Raw genomic sequence first — 20,466 nt, forward strand, 5'->3', positions numbered from 1 at the left:
TTAGAACCATCTTCTAACATTTTTCAGTTACATTGTTTCCAACTGTGTTGAGTTTCTTTGTTTATATATTGTGCAGCTTACATGCCATTGTTAAGTTTCAAGCATCCCCCCTAAAGCAGTCATGAAATCTGTCACATACTGTTTTTGGTCCTGTACCAGAAATTCTGGATTTTGTGATGGCCAGTCAGGGAGCTCACCTACTTTCCCATCAGCACACTCATTCCCTTGTTATCTTAAGACTTTGTGTTCAGTCTTTGTCATCCCCATCCCATACTGTTCTGATGTAGTTCTGCTTGTTAGAAAGTGGTCAGTGTTTATTGTTTTTTTCCTTCTTGCTGTGGGTGTTGCATGGATTGTCGATGTTTGCATCTGGTCATCAGTCAACTGATTTTTTTTTTTTTTTTTTTCAGCTCAGGATTTTCTTGCACGTTCTTTAATTGCATTTTTTTTCTGCTGTATTTTTTTAATAATTTTTTTATTGTGTGTTTTTTTGGTTAATGTTCGGATGGTGGTGGTTGTGAGGTTTTCTTATGACTTGGGGCTGTGTGTATTGTTTATAGACTAAAGTAGTGTGAATGGCATGTTTCAATTAAGCAAAAGACATATTTTGATCAATGCTCTCTCTCTCTCTCTCTCTCTCTCTCTCTCTCTCTCTCTGTCTGTGTCACTGTCTCATGTATAGATGTAATGCATATCACTAGAGCTTCACTGACGAAGGCTTTTTTTTTTTTTTTTTTTTTTAATAGATGCTGTTTATGTTTCTGCATTGGACTAAAACACTATCCAGTCTAATTTCTATCTGGCGGAGGGTTGAATAGCAAGAAATGTTGATGGAAAACTGTGTTGTAAAGATCATTAACTAATATCTGATGACAGTGGAACCCTCTTCTGTTTGACTAAATTACTTGGTCAGGTGTGGGTGTGTGTTGGGGGGGGGGGTGCTGGCAGGTGTCGGGGGAGGGAGGAAATTGATAAATGCTGTAAAATTCTCAGCAATATCAGCCTTTGAAGTTTTACTATGCATCTTTCTGCTTGCAGTCTGTTTCTCCTTGCTGAAACTATTTTTCAGTTGTAATGCTTTCAGAAGGGCATGCCAGTCATCTTTTCAAAGTACCATGATCAAATAGTGTATCCATTGCTCTTTAACTGAATGTGAATGGCGTCATGCTGACCAGCTTTTGGCATTGTTAACAGATATCCTTTGACTGCCATAACTTTTAATTTCTCATTAAAAGAAATATTTTTAAAATGATTACGAAATGGTATGGGAGAAGATTATCTAAAACTCATGGGAATGACATAAGAGGGTTCACTGACTCCTCTCAGTTTGCTTGGAAACACTCCTATTCGTTGATAACTGTTTGATCCAGACGGTTGATACACAAAACTGGCAGCTTGACCCTAACAGTTGGTTAGAGTAGTGTGCTTGCTCTTTGTCTTGCATGAATGTCAGTGGCGGGTTGCCTGTCTGCCTCTTTGCCTCAGATTACGAGGGGGGTAATAGATACAGACGTCCAAACCGTGGGGGCTATGACGATGGCTACCATGACAACTTCAACTATCATGGTCAAGGGCCTCGCTCGTGTAGGTTCTCTCTGTTTGTGTGTCTTTGTTATTCCCCTGTGTATGTCAGTAGCAAAAAAAATGTTTAGATTGTTTTTGGGTTTTTTTATGTTTTCTCATGATGAATGCTGCTACATTTAAAGTCGGAATTATTTTCAACACATTATCAGTTATTATTTAAGTTAGAATTAATATCAACACATTGTCAGTTGATGTTTTTATTAGCAGAGTTCAGAGTGGTCAATGGTATTATAAGCTTGACACCTTTGTGTTGTCAGAAATTTTAATCAGTTGACATATGTTCAGATATGTGGAATAGAATAATATGTGAAACAGTTGGATTTGGGGCCTGTTATTTGTGGCATAGAATGCATGCAAGTGGTAATCATAATTTTTAGATGTATTTGATAGGGAGTAGAAGAGTCTGTTCTTCTTGGTTTTTTGTTCAGACAGATTTGTACCACTTTGCTGCATCTACACTGCTTCGATGTTTCCACTTCACTGCTATTGAATAGAATTTCAAATAATAAAAGGATGACTGAATGACTGAAGCATGCACTTCTCTGTTACAGTTAACTTTGATGATGAAGAGTCACGAGACACACGGTCACGGCGAAGAATGACTGATGACGATGATACAGTATTAGACAATGCCAGTGTCAATAGTCAAGATGGTAAGGCTTTCCCCACATCCAGCCTTTGCCTAAGTGCATTCAAGGCAACCTTTTATGTTTATCCCCAATATGTCTTCCTTTTCTCTCTGGTCCTTGTAAATGTAATACAAGTTTTTACATCATTTCTGCTTTCATGGTAAGAACACTGAAATAGGGTCATCTATCCTGGGTTTGTGTATCATGTCAAGGCTTTTATCTCAGTTCTTCTCACTGCTGTTCCAAACCAAACATCACAGCAGTTAAAAATTCAAGGTTGAGTTGATGTCATATGCATGTGTGGATGGCAGTGCTGTGTCACATGTCAGACTGTTTCCATCTGTTAAAAATGAAAAGAGAAACTGAATTCCAAAATTGTTTTGACAAAAGACAGCTTTTCATGCCAGTAAATCAAAACTGGGTGTTTGCAGATGACAGGCGCCGTGACCGAAGGAGGAGACGCAGGCGAAACCGGGTCCGTGGCAATAACAGTGCTGCCTCTGGTACAGAGACTGATACTAGTGTATCAAACTATCGGCAGGACCGCGGTTCACGACAGCAACCCTCTGCCTCCAAAGGTAGTTCTAATCGCCCTCCTAGTCAGGTGAAATCAGACGAGGGTGCTGGTGCCAACAATGGGACTGCTAATCGCAATTCTCACCCTGCAACCAACGGGGCAGGCGGCGAAGATGGCTCTGCCAAAGTTTCCAAATCAGACAGTCAGCAGTCTGCAGTGCCCAAAGAACAGCGTCAGCAAGCTAGGCGTCCCCCTTCTCTCCCCTCTTCAGCCCCCCAGAACAAACCTAGTCAGCCAAGTGGCAGTGACTCAGACAGCAAAGCCAAAGGCAAAAGTGGCAGTGCTCCTGTTGCAAAGGAACAGCAGATTGTGAATGGGGAGTAGGTCAGTGTGTTGACTGTAGGAGTAGTGAGGCTGTGAAAGAGTAGCATGCATGTGTGACAAGTGTGAGCAGAAATCCCCCATCTTCAGTGATAGTGTGTCTGGTGGGGAAAAGGGTGAATTTGGTGCTAAGTCACTGTAAATACATGGGAGAGAAAGAACAATGGGGGAAAAAAAAGAATGATTGAGATGGTGAGTAAGTCAGCGAATGCTGGTCTGCTTGTGCTTTTTTCCTTTTTGTTTGCTGTGCATGCTTTAACTTAATGGTAAGGTTGTGTTAGTGCACAAAAGAAATACCGGTACTGCTGCAAATTGGAGCACTACTTAAACTGCCATAATGTGGGTAGAGTTGTGACAAATGGATGAGTGCTGATTTGATAAATGGGAGGAAGGTGTATGGGTGAGTATGCAAAAGGCTGAAAGGAATCTGTGTGTTCTGTGGAAAATGAGTTGGAGATGATGATGATGAACAATTGGAGGGAGGAAGGGAGTGAGAGAATGGTTGGCACTGTATGTTAGTATCAGGTTTGGACAAGCAGACGAAGGTGACAGGGTGGGGGGTAGGTGACAACTGCCATGCAGGTGCTGGTAGTCCCTCCCCCATGCTTCTCCCTGTGTCCTGTGGGCTCCCTGTGCTGGGGCCCATAGCGACCTCTCCACTCCCCCCAACATCCCCCCACTCCCCCAAACTGCAGATCCCAACAACAGGGGACTGTTCCCGATGATTTTGTAGTGAACCCTATGTGGAGCGGTGAACACCGACTGGGTCATCGCTGGAACCTGGACTGGGGTCAGCTGTAGAGTCAACAGATTACGTCACTGACCCTGCACATAGAGAGAGGGTCAGAACCCAGAAGTAGTTCATTAAATGCACACCGCTCCACTTTTGTTGCCAGCTGCTCCACAGGAGTAAAGAGCAAGATAGCCAGAGCCAAGCCTGGCTTTGTGCATACTGTTGCTGGCCACCTGGAGGAAACGGCACAACAAGGGCCGGCCTTCCACTTGGGACATCGCCATCCTCCTTGTTCAGGTCTGAAAGAGACCTCACGCTATGAGAGCATTTGTGTCACAGGATCTGTGGCCAACTGACTTTGCCAGTGAAAACATCTGTTCTGATTTGGACTCAACTCGCATACTGCTTTGAAACAAAGGTGGAATAAGCCAAACAGTTCCGATTGAGAGACCACATCAGGGTACAGAGTAACGGGAAAAGACCAGTGTTGCTCTCGCTTTATGGAAAAACATTTTGATGTCTTGATTTTTTTTTTTCCTCAAAAGTTTGATTAAAAGGTGGTTATTTTTTTCTCCTCCGGTTTTTTTTTTTTTTTTTTTTTTTTTTTTTTTTTTTTAAACTCCTTTCTCTTTTTCTCACTCGCTCTCCCTTTCTTTCTCTTAACCTCTCCTCTGTCTCTCTTCCTGTGTTTCTTGGAGATGGTTGTTTTTTTAAGTTTGTTCTTTTACTTTTAAAAGGTACCTGTAACTGTTCTTGTAACAAGCTTTTTTATCTTTTATTTTCCTCTCTATTTTTATGCACATTTTGAAGTTTGTGCACCAGTTTTCCAAATTGTTTGCCAAGATTCTTGTCTTGGTGAGATTTTTCGGGTTTTTTTCTCTTCCTCTTGATACACGTATATGCGTGTCGGTGTGTGTTACGAAGCCAGTTAGGGGTTAAAAAAAAAAGCCCAAAATGCCAATGTTGCATGAGATGTGAAAATGCACTGGCATTTCAAGCTTTGTGTTTTCAAGCCAGAGGCAAAGCATGTGTTAAGGAAAATTGTCCACAAAAGGGAAAAGTCTTCAGAAAGTAGAAAACATTTACTTGAAAGTGAGGAATGTTCAGAATGGAATATGGTCTTCAGACATCAACGGAATTAAGCTGAAGACATACAGCACATGCTTTATGGTAAATGTTTACATATTAATCATAGGAATCTTGCTTGATGACTGTGAAGAGCAAGAGAAGGGCCTCGGATTTTGTTCCCCAAATTGATGAGTGTGGTTAGGGTTGACCCTACACCCTGTCTACTGACCAAATGGACTGGAGGCTCTTGCCCGTTCACATTTTGCTGTGGACACCTCTGTTACCTATTTTTAAGTGTGTGCTTTACAGTCACCGCAGACTTTTGACAGCTGTTCAAAGAAACAGCAAACCCTGCCAATATGTGCACAGAAACATCAGTCTTGGCTTTTATGTTTTAGGTGAAGACTGCCCAAGCCACAACTAGGTAGTATGTGCATGACATCTTTTCTGTCCAGTCCCTTTTTCCCTTCCATTACTTGGTGTACTGTAAGTTGAAGTCCTTAATCCTTTCCCTTCCCATTTCTTTCTTTCACATTCTCTCAGCTAGAGTCCCCACTTTTTGTCTCCTTTAACATATAATTTAGCAGTGGTGGCTGCTGCTTCCTTTTTTTTTTTTTTTTTTTTTTTTTTTTTTTTTTTTTTTCAAAGGGCTTTCATGATTTCTCAAGTGTGAGAGAAGGAATAGCACAGTGTGTCTACTGTGAAAATAGAGAAAGCCCACGGTTTGAAGGCAGAAAGCAACCTTTGACTGTGTCTTGACCAGACAGCACATGATGCTGTGTGGACCATTCTGGTGGTCCACAGCATGGGCCATCATTGTTCCTCTGCCAGGACCTGATGGCCAGCACTTGTACTTTGCCACACGCCTCCTGATTTCGTCCTGAATTACACACATCACCAAGTGTCAGGATCCCAACCCACTGCAATGCAAGCACCATGCATGTGCTCTCAACTCAGTGACCTTTGGGAGCCAAGTTTGATAATAGGGTTGTGTTTTTGTTTTGGTGTTTGTTTAAAAAAAATAAATGTCAGATTTTGTTCTTGTGTGAAATATGTAGACATGTACTGTAAAATAATCTTACAGATGTAATCTGTGTTGATCTATCTAAAAATATTGACCTCTTGAAAAGTGAGGGTGTTAAGGAGTGGTATAGTACACTACTATACTGTGCCTGCTTTCTCTATCCAGTTTAGCCATAGCATGGCATTGGTTATAAATGAAACACTTGTCAGCCAAGGAAGGCGGAGTTGACAAATTAGTTTGAAGACTGAAGGTCATTCTTGCTGTGTCTTTGTATTGGTGGAGTTTGGAGAATTGACACTTAGGAGGCAACACAACATGTGTTGGGAGACACAACTTGATTTTTGTTGTCTTATTGCTGTGTACATGTCTGAGTGACTTTTTTCAGTGTAGTTAATGCGTTCATCAGTTAATGCCAGCTTTTTTTATTATTATTAATTTTTTCATCCTTTATTTGAACTTACAAAAGAATATGCTAGGTGAAACCAACAGTTGATTGTAAAGAAAACAGTTGATTGTAAAGAAAAATGATATATAGTGTCTTTTACTTGATGGATATGTAAGTGACATACCTGTACTCACTTACATTGCTATGTTGTGTTGTTTTATTGTATTTATATAGTCTTTGGTTCAACAGTATTGAGTTAGACCAAAACAAAAACAGCCAAACAAACAACAGTAGATTTGATACTCTTTATATTGTATTTGGTTGTTTTTGAAAAATCCTACCTAAAAAAAATTGTAGAGAGAGATAGATTGTCATAACTATGGGAGTGGGCGGAATGATTAAAACAATGTGAATTATGAAATGGTTCAAACAGATATTGAAGCCATTGCATAACTGCTTTTAAAGTATATAGAGGTGTATAGTCTACTGGATTTATGGTCTGCATCTTGTGGGTTCACTTGTGTGGAGGGGGAGGAGGGGGGGGATCATCACCTTGGAGCTATCAGGTCAGCACCAGGATATGAGTCGCTGTCCTTATTCAGTGTTGGAGAAAAGCTTTGACCGCTTCATTGTCATACCAGTCCTATATAGCAGTCAACGATCAAAGAAAAATTATTAGTTTTTTTGGCTTTGTCAAAGGAGGCATAGGCATGTAAAAGGTATTGTCTGCCAAGCACCATTGTTAAAAAAAAAAAAAAAGCTATAGAAGAAAGACCACATGTAGAACCAAGTGCATGTCTATGTTGCAGCCTTTGAAGATGTTAGACCTAATGTTCAAAATAGAATATAGGGTTAATCCAGCTCTACCCTGTCCACAAGTGATAATCATATTTGATAACTTGAATCAAAAACTAGTCAAGCTTGCAGTGACATTTTAATAGCATCATATTCAACCAGGCAAGCTTGAGAGGAATCTTTCTGTATGCTTTTTGTTCTGAACTGATATATTCAGATAAGAACAGGTGGATAGCCTTGAAAAAGACCAGTTGCCTTGTTAGCATACTGATAAACACTCGGCCTGTTGAGAAAAAATTGTTGTCACTGTCAGGCCTGTGCAGTCATGCATTATCTGTTTGCCTTTTAAGTCAGAGGGATAAGTTTCTGTTGACTGTTTTTCGCTTTTGGTAATTTGAAATTGTCACATCTTGAGTTCTGTTTACTAATGTGTATGAGCTAAGTTCCAAATTTTTTTTTTTTTTTTTTTTTTTTTTTTTTTTTAATGGTGCATTTAAAACAAGATGTATACTTGCCAGAGCTGATAAGTATTTTTTTTAAAAAGCCATTGTCATGTGAAGTATACAAAAATGTAACTCAGGCAAGTCGTTTCTGTTATATATACTGCATATATATATATATATATATATATATATATATATATATATATATATATATTATTCTTTTTTAAGATTAAGTTGATAACAGTAGTGCCAATGAGTTTGACACATGTGTATTGGTGAGAAATACACCAGAAGTGAGGTGTTTGGTTTTTTTGTTTTTTGGGTGTGTTTTTTTTATATTAATAATACATGTTGCAGGATAACAGATTTATGTTAATTTTTAAAAGTATGCCACCAGCACTCTAACACTTTTTGACCGTGGTTCATCACAGTTTTTTCTTACATCAGACCACACTAAGATAAATTCTGGTTTAAGAGAAAAAGGAAAGACATCTAAACTATTAAAGATAAAGTTTAATGTTAATTTTACTTCCATTTGAAATTTAAAAAAAAAAAAAAAAAGAGGTTACATCTAGGGAATTAAAACATATTTTCTGCTCCCTCCTTTCTTTTTTTAAAAAAAAAAAGAGGAAAAAAAAAGAAAAAGATATATGTATATTATTTAGTACCAAGATGTGTTAAAAATAACATCTTCTTGAGAGATCTTTTTTGTGTAAAAAAATTACTTTTATGTACAATAGTAGTACTAGTTGGTGTCATGCTATTGTTTGATGAATACATTGTAGTTTGTGTAAAGTTGCAAATATTTCAGACTTGATAAAGTTTCGCTTGTTGGTGACTAAAAAATTTAAAAAAAATAAAATGAAAATTTTATTAAACAAAAAAAAAACAAAAAAAAAACAAAAAGAGAGGGAGAGAGAGAGAGAGAAGTAAATATGCCTGGACTGTGGACAGGCAACCAAGTCACTTGGGTGGGAAGAACCCATTACCAGAAAAAGACCAGGTGGACCACGTCTTTTCTGAGTGGAGAGAACAGTGGCTGGGTCGATCAGTCCAGGGGCTAGCAGGGGAGAGCAGTCAGCATAAGTGTCCAACAGTATCAGTGTGATCTCATGGCTCTTGAACATTGTCAAACTTGTAATGTCTCACTTCTGTTGTAAGCGTTCAAGGCTGATTTCACAGTTCTGCAAGTGTAAAGGTTTTATTTGAAGTCGGCCTTTAAACCAGAACAGTATAAACCTCTCATGTTGAATGATGGACTTTTTTTTTTTTTTTATTTGACTGACTTGCTTGACATGGAATAATACATAAGAACAAGAGAAAGAACAAAAGTATTTGGACAAAGAGAACTCTCTCCCTTGTTCCCTGGAGCTTGATTAACCCAGGACCACTGCATACTCAGAATGTGATGGTTTTACTTTCATTGCCACTTGGGAGCGGCATGATATGATGTTTATTGTCTCATGAGTCACTGATTCCATTTGAACTTGATCTGGACATAACCTTTAGATGTATTGAATGCTCCAGTCGGTAAACCTACAGCAGTGATGGTATTCCTCACTGAAAAAGAAAGCTTCAACATCTGCTGTCCTCAAAACCTGACTGATGTCTTATGTGCATGAAAGCCGCTTGTTGTCTGGTGCACTGCTGCAGTTCTTTCAGTGCGCAGTCATGCCTGCAACCATCACACCGCCCTCTTTGCTGCACATTTGTATCAGTCATAGTGGATCCATGACAGAATTCCCTTTGAACAATATGGAATCAAATGGAGTGCATCAAAAAGTGACATTGTCAGTAACCCCATGCTCTTCCCAGACAGGTGCCACTTGCGATCTCTTAGAGATTCTACATGAAAAACAAAACAGTGGTTATGATTGCAGTATGAAACCAGCAGAGAGGGACAGGTTGAGAGTTGGCATTGAAAGAAATGGATCTCCACCAGTCCAGAGCAGGTGCTGTGAAGGAAGCCATCTGTTCCACTGTCAGCTGGAGCTGCTGAGGTTGTGTTGAGTAGAACCTCACCTAGGATCTGCCAGGGCACCTGACATAGGGTCTGTTGGGACAGTGGCAGACTGCAGCACCCATCTACCACAGTGGTGGAGGTGGTGGTAGTGGCCCACACAAGGACTGCTACACTGTTAATAATGACCAGCCTGTGGGACTGAGCTTTTCTTCCACTTCCACTTGCTAAACTTGTCACTTGGACTTGATTGAGGTTGTGGCACGTTGACTTTTTCACAAACTTACTTTTCGACTTGATGTCATTTTTGCATTTGTCTTTTTTTTTATGTGTAAGTTGCGTGTACAAAATAATGGTCTGCAGCAAAATCAAGTCTCTTGGTGGCAGCAAGAGTAGCTTGCTGTGGTTGCATACCAGAGGCTTGATGCACAAACTTCAGATGACGTTTCGACTGTTCACATGGTAACCTGAACACTGCAGACTGATGGGGGAGGTGGGACATTATTTAGCTGGTCTGTTAGGTCTTGTGAATGAAGCACCTAACATAAAGGCACCAAATGTGGAACAGCAGTTTGAGTGGAAAAAGATGGGGAGAAATTCATGTCAAACGTCAAAAAAGCTAGCACAGACTATTATGTGTCTTGTGTCTCGCTTCTTTGCCTTTCACCAATATATGGATTCAGAATGTTTTTGCTCTCCAATTCATGTTTTCACCAGTAAGCATGCAAATATTCTGCAGGTGCTGTGGGTGCAGCACTTACTCTCCCCAGTACTCTGATGGATATTAGTGATTTGTTACTTATTGAATACATGCAGTAGAATTGCTGTGAAAACTTTGGTTACCTCTTACTCTGCAGCTTTTTCACGTCAGTTGACATGAGTGGTGGCTGCCTTGGAAGATGAGGCCTGCACCTTCATCATCAACATGACAGCTTCTGTTTCTGATTATCATGATACCCATTTCCCACTCCTCTCACCCAGACTGCAACTGTTGTGCATCTGTGTCAGATCATCAAGTAAATTACAGCCAGATATTAGTGTAGGGAAGGAGGTAGGGATGCAATGGGAGGAAAAAGGGCATGTGGTAACTATGCATTGATTTACTTAAGAAAGAACCATTCCCAGTATTCCTTTAGATACACTAAACATTTATCTACAGTTTATGGTACATGTATTTAGTGAGCACATCCTTATCTGTTGTCATTATACCACAGTATTTTAGCACAAAAATCTTCTGAAGAGAGTCCGGACATTTTTTGTTACTATATGACGGCAGTTACCCTGATTTGAAGTAGACTTGGACCATGATATCATTTGTGCCATGTGATGATCTCACTTTTAGAGTTGGTTCTTAGTGAAGACTTAAAGATGGCAAGTGGTTCTTGCTGAACAGTAAAAGACAACAAAGTTTTTCCTGATATCATTTATGACATATCAAGTGTGTCTGTTTTCATTTATCAGTTCACAGATAACCATTGTATAAGGTGCAGTCCTCATTGAAGGCCAAGAGTGTTCTTGTCCTCCCTCCCCCATCAGCAGAAGAGAGCTCTCGTTTCGACTTGGGGTGGACAGTGTTTGCCTACCTGTCTGCACCCACTTTGGACATTGTACAGTTGACTGATATCTCGTCTTATCTGACTACCTACCATGTGTGTGTGTGTGTACGTGTGCTACTGCTAGCTTCAACTGGACCTAGTATAGATCTTGTCAGTGGGACAGGCCGGGAATGTCTGCCTGCCATCCTCTCACACCACCAGCCTTCAGATTCCTCCTAACCTTGGACATTTTTACCAAAAAAAAAACCCCAATTACCACCCCCTGCACTTTCACCCCAGTGTTTAAACAGGCCCTTGACTGTGTGTGTGGTCAGTATTAAAACTAATGTGCACTGTGCACCTCGTGTATCAGAGAAAGCAGTGAACATCTCTAACAGTGCCCTGTGCCCTTCACGTCTAAAGGCCTGACTTACTCTTAACAGTAAATAAGACCTGAACATGCCTCAGATTGTCTGTGTCATTCAGCTCTAGTCTGTTCGGGTGGGGAATGGGGGGGGGGGGGATAACACAGTGGAGTAACTTTACATTAACTCACAACAACAAGGCCATATAATTTGAATGTTGCAGAACGCTTTCCATCAGCTTGCACACAAATTGAAAGGAACAGAAGAACAAACCTAGAAAGTGAAGGAAGGACCCCACCATCCACAATACACCCTCCCGCAAAAAAAGAATTGAGGAATAAGTGTCACTTCTGTAGTACTTTAAAGTCTCTTCAAGGTCCACATCTGGTTTGGGATTTGGAGGGTGTTTGTGTCCAGTTGTGACATTGATATGTGAGATCTCATTAAATGAAAAAATGTCCCACAAGAGTCCAAAAATTCAGAGGAAAAGACACAACCAAGATCAGGTGCAAAATGTACATATAATGTATGGCATATCTTTCACTCGGCTGTTGTTTTCCAGTACAAAATAACTAATATATATATTAAAACATGATGAAATATTAAAAGGTGGAGGAGAGTTTGATAATCAGTGATAAAATGAAATCATCCATGGTGAAGTTAGAGGCTGGAGATGTGATGAGAAGGCAGTGATCCTGTGCTAGACCCATGCGTGTTGTCACCGTTGATAGTGATCCACCATTTCTCATTGGGGGAATTGCAGTTGGGCGGCAGCCGGTTGAACACTGTACATTGCTGAGGGTCATTATGTCACCACAGTGCCACCCACCCATCTGTAACTATGTCATGCACTGCCAGCTATATGTGTCTCCACAGCCAGCTTCAGTGCCATCTTTCATTCCTGCTAACAGTTTGCCAGTATAAGAGCAGTGAATACAATTGTGTGATTGAGGGTTGGTTGCCTTTAGGAAGATGTTGTGAGCCAAATTAAAACAGGCTTTGATCATTTCACCTGTGTTGAGAGGTGCCACAAAGACCTTGAACAATGTTGGTTCTGTTCTTTTGAACATGTAGAGTTTGATGTAGATGTTAAACTGGAATAAGCTAACATCTTAAAAAGCTGATGGTTGTGTGCACTTGCTTGCCCATGTTAGTCTTTTCTTTCTTTTTTTCACATGCCACTGTGCATTTGGCTAATATAATGAATGCAGAAAAAATACAGGACAGGTGTAACAAGACTGGCTGTGTTGACACAATCTGGCAGGCATCTGAAACAAACAGAAGCATCAAAGCTGTGGTCATCAGAAAGCAGATATTGGCATGCCTTCAGAAACCTTCAGTATTGTGATCCCTTGCTCCCTCTAAAACAGTTAGGAACGCCAAAATACTGAGTTGAAAGCATTTCAATTTGTGTGTGTTCATTTGTGTGTGCATGGAAAGGGGTGAACATGGCAATGAGTGTTTTCCAACTAAAGATTGAAAATATGCTGTTTTCAGTATTACATTTTCTGTTTCACCATACCAGCATTTTATGTATGATCTGTGTTCTTTCTGGAAATTTATGGAGGTTAAGAAGGCATTGCCCATTCTGCAAATTCCTGAATGCATTTGTTTATTGGCTCATGTAAAACGTTTTAGTAGCTATAAAACATTTTGAAATACATAGTTACGCTGTAAAATCAAAATACATGACTTCCAGTTGTACTGTGAGGCATGGGCCTTGTGGAGGGCTCCCCTTTCCTCTGTTTTCAACACGTTGAAATTGGAGGGAAGTGGTGATCCTTTAGGTCCTTCATTTGTGCAAAGGAAGCCATTTTTTGGCCATGTTAAGGTGTGGGTGTACTTGTGGATGACGGTTGCCATCAGCTTAAACCCCTTGATTGTCATCAGCATGTTGAGTTGACAAACGTTAAACTCACACAGCTTCATTTCCGAGACATGCAGCTTTAATCTGTGTCCGTCGTGCTGTTTTGGCAAATCTGAGTTTGTGGCCAATCATTTGGTTTGGTTTTGTTGTGTTTGGTATCTTTTTTTTTATAATTATAATAATAAATCAATGCTGTGTATTATCAATTCATGAATTTTGCAAATGTCGTCTTCTTAGTCTTATTTGTTTGACTGTGGAAATTCTCTCTCTCTCCAACATACACAAAAATGTTCATGCATATGTTTACAAATACACTATCTTGTATTCATTTTGTCAATAGGCTTATGAGTTACTTGCCATCACTGCTTGGAATACTGTTTGTTCCATGTTTTTGGTAACTGGAACATATACTGAAATGTAATGGCAACATTTTGCTTTTTAATTGCTCATCACACCTCTTCATTGTGCATAAGTTACAGGTTAGAGGTTGGACTACTATGTAATATCTTTATAAAAAGTTAATGAGAAGAAGAATTTTTTTTTTTTAAACACACAAACACTCTCTCTCTCTCTCTCTCTCACTCACTCACACACACACACACACACACACACACACAAAATGTTCGTGATTAGGGGCTGGATAAGTTTCTATCTTTTGCATGTGAAATTTGAAGTTCCAGAAAGGTTGAGGAAAGTATCCACTCCTGTGTAGCCACCTTTTTCTGGTTTTTCCAAATTATTTTGTAAAATCACAAAAGAAATCATCAAATGAGGCAGAAACACAGTCGCTGATACTGGGGAAGTATATATTATATATATCTTGGTTGTGCCGATTCTGAAAACCTGAACTAAAGCAATCCTTTGTGAACAGGCTCCGTCAGTCCACAATTGCAGGCAATCAATAGACCACTGTTTGGCAAAAGATACTTGTGATAGAACTGTGTAACAAACTACAACTGACACCGATGATAGAACTGTAACAGACAAACTACAACTGACACTGGTGACAGAACTGTAACAGGCAAGAAGCCACAACTGACACTGGTGATTGAACTGTGTAAAAAAAAAAAAAAAAAAAAATTTTAAAGGTGCGACAACTGACTGATGATTGGACTGTATAACAGTAACTACAGCAGACACTGGTGATTTAATGTGTAACAGGAAATAAACTGCAACTTACAATGGTGATAGAACTGTAACAATCACGAAGTTAAAACTGACACACAAATGATAGAATTGTGTAACATGCAAGAAACAACTGACACTGGTGACAGAATTGTAACAGACAAGGACACTGGAGTGATGATAGAACTGTGTGTCATGATGCTGGAACTGTGTAACAGGGCGCTATGACTAACACTGGTATGTGAGCTGTATACCAAGGTAATAGAACCAGTATTAGTGCTAGAACCGTTCAACACTAGTACTTAAAAAACCCACTTGCAATGGAAGTGTGTATTAGACCCGATGTCAAAAATGTGTTCCTGTAACACTGCTAGTATGTTAACAGATAATGGTGAAACAGAGTTAAGTGTGTAATAGGAACTTCGCGAGACACACAACACACACACACACTGTTATATTTATAGTTTGTGTGTGTGTGTGTGAATGAACGTGCGCAATGGAACTAGACGTTTTTCATTGGCCTCTGACTTCAGCCAAAGCCCGGGTGTAAAACCAACACACTGATTCATTGTCATTCCAAACACGACTCGCTTTCAGAGCCCTTCATAACAGACCGAGTCATTGCACTGACAAAAGGCAGGGCTCGATCCCCGCTTTCTGTTTCACAAACACCGAACGCTTGAAGGCGGAGGGTTCAGCTATAATGCATTCACTATGGGGTGCCCCTCCGGGTACGGTGCCACAGTACAGCTTTGCTCCCTCCTGCGTTCATCCCCCCCCAGGAGCTATATAGGCCAGGAAATTTAGATTAAAATTTGCGTTAGGTCAAAATGTCTGTAACAAAACCGTTCTTTTTACGATAAAATAGAATAAATCATACTCATCACACTGATATAAAGTTGGCCACTATAGGGGGGCGGGAACGTGGGTAGATTTAGATTTTTAATGACCAGAATCGACTGAATATTTTTATTACTTCTGCCTGTGCGAGAGCGCCTTTCAAAGAGTCGCAAGGCAAGCACAGGCGAAGGTTACGCAAGCGCGGTATAAGGGGTCGCCAGAGGAAAGCGTTCAGCGCGGTACAGTACATGTGACTGACTGCTGCCGCGCTGATGCTGATCTGTGAGCAGGTCACTGAATCTGAAGAATAAGCTGGGAACAGATCTCTTTCGGGTCAAAAGGAAACAAACATTTTCAATTTCATGTATTTTATACTAAAGTGGTAGAAGACGCAAATCCGCTTTTATGAATGTTTTCCAGTTTCCTACCATTCATGACATATAAAGAATGAAATCAGTATTATACCGACTGCAAAGGTGAATTTACAAAGGCAGCACGGGATCATTTAGTTCGTAAGTACAATTTTGTTGATATTTTACGCAATGCACAACTTGGATATACTCCATGCTCTGCTTATTAACGTGTAGAATATGAATATCTAAATATGTGTTAAGCCGTTTCGGTTTCAGTGAACATTATCGGCGCTATGTCCAGACAATAAACTGGGAAAGTATGGAGGGCAGATGATGGCAAAATTGAACATCATGTCTTGATGTGAAAAGAACGGTATGAAATGCATATTTTTCTTTGGAAATGAAGCGGTATTTGCAAATGTGACTCACGAACCCTGGCGCAGTAGACGTCGATTTAGCATGGGATATAAATAATAATCATAATGATAACAGTGGATCATAAATTTTATTAATGATTATATAAAACTTTCTCATAACACGTGTAACATTGAACCCAAGTTACCTAAACTAACTTTCCCGACGCAGATATTTGAATTACTGGATTTATAATAATGATAGTAATGAATCTATCACGCGATCCTTAGCCAATGTAATGCATTCAAACAAAGCCTGTGCAAAATTATGTATTTTATTAATGATTACCTAAAACCTTATGACATATGTAACATGGAACCCAAAATACCTAAACTAACTCCCCCACCCTGGATGATTTTATTTTTCAGAAACACTGCAGGCACTCCATTTTCACATCAATTCTCCCCAGTGTTTCGTTCCACACTTCGTCTGTCTTGTGAACTGATAAACTAGTTTACATCATTTCGTGATAAAACTTCACCAGACAGCAAAAACCAAAATCAAGGCAATTTAAGGGAGTGATTTTCTGCTTTGAACTTTCTTGTTTGGAACTTTTGATGCAACAAGTCTTCAACTGAAAACAGTCTTACTGAACTACATGCGTTGACTTGGTTCGAAATCTTACGCCAGTATCCGTATATTACCGCATCCCGCCATGTGTCAGAAACAGTGATTGTGTCTAAACTTAATCGGATCAGAGATAAAGTACAAACAAACCATAACAACGACGAAATTAACATACACAGTTTTTTTGTTGTTGTTTTTAATATAGCAACCACGGGGTGCGAATGAACAATCGGAGATTTCCGTGTAACATATGTACATCTCACACGCTGTTGGAAACAACACATTCTCTGAATCTGTGTTCAAACACACACGATTGAAGGGTGTTTGTCAAACCGATTTACGCTTTCCCGCGATGAATCCGCATGATTTATGTGGAAACAGTTCTAAATTTGTTTACATGTATATTTTTATTGGGTCGTTTACATGCACTGAAGTAACACAGACAAGCGGAACTGAAAATTAATATGCGACGTCGATTGCATATAAATAGTTGAACAGTCATTCTTTTTCAGAAAATGAGTGTATGTGCTGCAGAAGATAGGTGTGTTGACCACCTGTTGCAAGTAAAAAACGTGTAGTGTATTCATGAATGCTTGCCTTTGAATGAATAAAAAATACGTCAAGAGGAATGGGTTGTTTACGTCTGTCACGCGGGGTTTTTTGCGTAATATTTCAAACTTGATGTACCATTTTTACTGATGATCAATGTTTTATTATCACAATGAACGAATATAGATCAGGTCTGTATGTACTGGGTTTTAATCAGGTTTGTACTTATTTGTTTCTGACCACTTCATGTTTAGACACATTGCCATGTCACAAAATGGCGCCGAAATGTTGGATGTTTTTAATAATTTTCAACACATTTAAGACACAAGAACAAACCATATTCTCACAAAATTGTTGCAGACATTTCTCTAATGAATTGCAATCCTGATAACATGTGAAACATTTGAATAATCATTCTAAACACATGTTTATACTGAATCAGACTGAGAGACCCCCATTTCCAACAAAGTTCTGGAGACTGACCCATTTTCATTTTCCAGGCAGTCTTTGCTCTTCATGACTATCTGATGCACTTCATTTTGCCACGTTCATACTCCAGCCAGATACATTTTCTTTCCCCTGCTAAACCCACGTGTCTACTGCGGCAGGGTTCGTGAATCACATTTGCAAATACCGCTTCAATTCCAAAGAAAAAATATATTTCATACTGTTCTTTTTACATCAAGACATGATGTTGGTCGATTTTGCCATCATCTGCCTTCCATGCTTTCCGAATTAATTGTCTGGACAGTGCTCCGACAATGTTCATTGAAACAAACCTAGTTAACAGGTATTGAGATATTCATATATTACACGTTAATAAGCAGAGCATGAAGTATTTCCAGGTTGTGCATTGCGTAAAATGTCAACATAATTGTTCCTGCGAACTAAATGATCCCGTGCTGCCTTCGTAAATTCACCTTTGCAGTCGGTATAATACCGATTTAATTCTTTATGAAATGTCAGGACTGGTAAGAAACTGTTAAACATTCATAAAAGCAAACTTGCGTTTTCTACCAATTTAGTATGTAATAGATTAAATTAAAAATTTTAAAAATTTTGTTTCCTTTTGACCCCAAAGAGTTCTCTTATTTTCTGTACGGTATCTGTCATCTGCCGCAGTGACCTACTAACGGAGGTATAAGATAGCATCAGCGCGGCAGCTGTCAGGCACAAGTACTGTACCGCGCTAAACGCTTTCCTCTGGCGACCCCTTATACCGCGCTTGCGTAACCCTCGCTTGCTCATGCCTTGCGGATCTTTGTAAGGCGCTCTCTCATGGCCAAATGTGTGAGAAATAATTATTAAAAATCAAAATCTAATCATGTTCCCGCCCACCTACAGCGGTCAAGTTTATATCAGCGTGAGCAGTATCATTTATTCTATTTTATCGTGAAAAGAACGGTTTTGTTGCAGACATTTTGACCATTTTTGTATCTGTCCTGGACTAATATTGCATGAAACAATACAGTCAAGGGCGTTCAGACCTACCTCCCAATACTACGAGAAGAAACACACACACACACCTCTGTGTGTCTACGTCTCCTCACCCCATTCTCCATCCCTCTCTCTCTCAGCTGTTACCAGTTACGGCTGCTGATGTAGGGGCATTATACCAGTGAAGATAACTCACTGCTCTTTGGGATTCCACCATTCTTGGAAACTGTCTTCCCTCGGTCCTCGTCTGCAGGCTTCCTCTGTCCCTAGCAGAATGGTCTTTGCAAGTCCTATCGTCCAGTTGAGAGGGAAACGTGTCCACTTCATTTTCATTGACGACTGTGATGTCATTATGAGGTCCTATTGTTTGTTGGAACTTGCTGCGGACCTCTTTGCCACACGATCTATGTACTGTAGTGGATACCCAAGATATTAGTATTCCCGTAACATCTCATTTCAGTTTCCTGGGTCTTTCTTTGCATATCGGGTGAGAGCGTCCAAATTTCGCAGGCATTGAGGAAGAGTTGACAGGGCAAGGGATCGCAGTTGGTGGATGCCACGATGTGAGGTTGTGAACTTTCATCCGATATGGTAAAGCCAAGGTATTTGAACGGTTTCATTTTTCAAAATTTGTCCCGTTGGTTTTGATGTCTGAAGTGATAAGCTACACTTGGGTGTTCATTGATAGAAACAACTGAAGAAAATAACTCTGAATGTCTGAAGTGATATATAGGTTGCTCAGTGATAGAAACATCCGAATAAAATGAATCTGCTCCTCAGTCACTTCCACCTTTCTTTCTCTTTCTCTCAGTTGGTCACCGTAAGAGATAATGATATCCACTTTAAGGCCCGCTGATTTTTTTAAATTATTTTTTCGGAAGAGGTGGGGGGGGGGGGGGGGGAGTTTGTTCATGAATCATTTCATTAATCTATTTTGACTGATTGCGTTAACTTTCCTAGCCGTTGACTAATGATTATTTTGTCAGACACGCAGCCCAAAGGAGGGATGTTTTGTGCCAGTTTACACCGGAGCATGAGCCATTTATCTGCACCCCCGCTGTATAGCTTATAGGTCGGTAGAAGCTTTCACTGTTGCTCTGTCTTGTCTGGGCGTGTTCCAAACCTCCTTTTGTGTGTCAGCAGACGAGAAGGCACCGGAGGTGGCATTCCAGGCATTTTGGCGAATGTCAGTTTCTAGGTTGAAAACAAGATAGACTACATGCGCGATAGATAGATCCATCTCTCTCTTTCTCTCTCATACTGTCATGGACAACATGCGCGATAGATTTCTCTTTCTCATAGACCACATGCGCGATCTCTCTCTCTCTCTCTCACAAAAGCACTCTTTACTGATTACACGTCTAATACCACTCAAAGTGAAAACTAAGACGTCAGTCAAAGAAAGAAGAAAACGTCATTCGGACGAGACGACTGATGAATTTATCATGTTCTTTGTCCAGTATGCTCACTCTTTGTGCAGTATGCACTCAGTGCATGTGAAGGAAATCAGTGCAACAAGATATTTGTTTGTCTGGGTTTTTTTTCAGAAAAAAATCCATTTAAGAAAGTAAATTTCGTGTGTATCCTACATCATATGTGCGATCCGTTAACTTAAATAGAATGAAATTATATGAAATAAAAACAGAAAAGAAGGCAAGGGTCGGTGGCACGTACCATGGACTGGGGACCCCAAAAGTAGGTATATTCAGGGTGGTGGTACTGCACTTTGGCGAGGCGTTCTCCCTGGGAGAACAACCCGATTTTAACACAAAGAAATTCAGTTGCTATTTCTGAAAAAAAAACACAAAAAACACACACACACACAAACAACAACAACAAAAAAAAAAAAAAAAAAAAAAAAAAAACACCTGAGTCTCACACACACACCATCTATC

General features: G+C 39.9%; 1 protein-coding gene across 1 annotated transcript in view; it reads left to right on the forward strand.

Annotated features, from left to right (window-relative positions):
- Positions 1–13,509, forward strand: part of LOC143289105 (RNA-binding protein FXR1-like) — a 34,633-nt gene extending 21,124 nt beyond the window's left edge. The window contains exons 14-16 of the mRNA XM_076597960.1: positions 1,486–1,584; positions 2,136–2,237; positions 2,645–13,509. Of these exons, the coding sequence (XP_076454075.1) occupies positions 1,486–1,584; positions 2,136–2,237; positions 2,645–3,114 (671 nt within the window). The 3' untranslated portion in view covers positions 3,115–13,509. The remainder of the gene's footprint in view (positions 1–1,485; positions 1,585–2,135; positions 2,238–2,644) is intronic.
- The last annotated feature ends 6,957 nt before the right edge of the window (positions 13,510–20,466 follow it).

This window comes from Babylonia areolata, chromosome 13, assembly GCF_041734735.1.
Source record: "Babylonia areolata isolate BAREFJ2019XMU chromosome 13, ASM4173473v1, whole genome shotgun sequence".
Classification (NCBI taxonomy): Eukaryota; Metazoa; Mollusca; class Gastropoda; order Neogastropoda; family Buccinidae; genus Babylonia; species Babylonia areolata.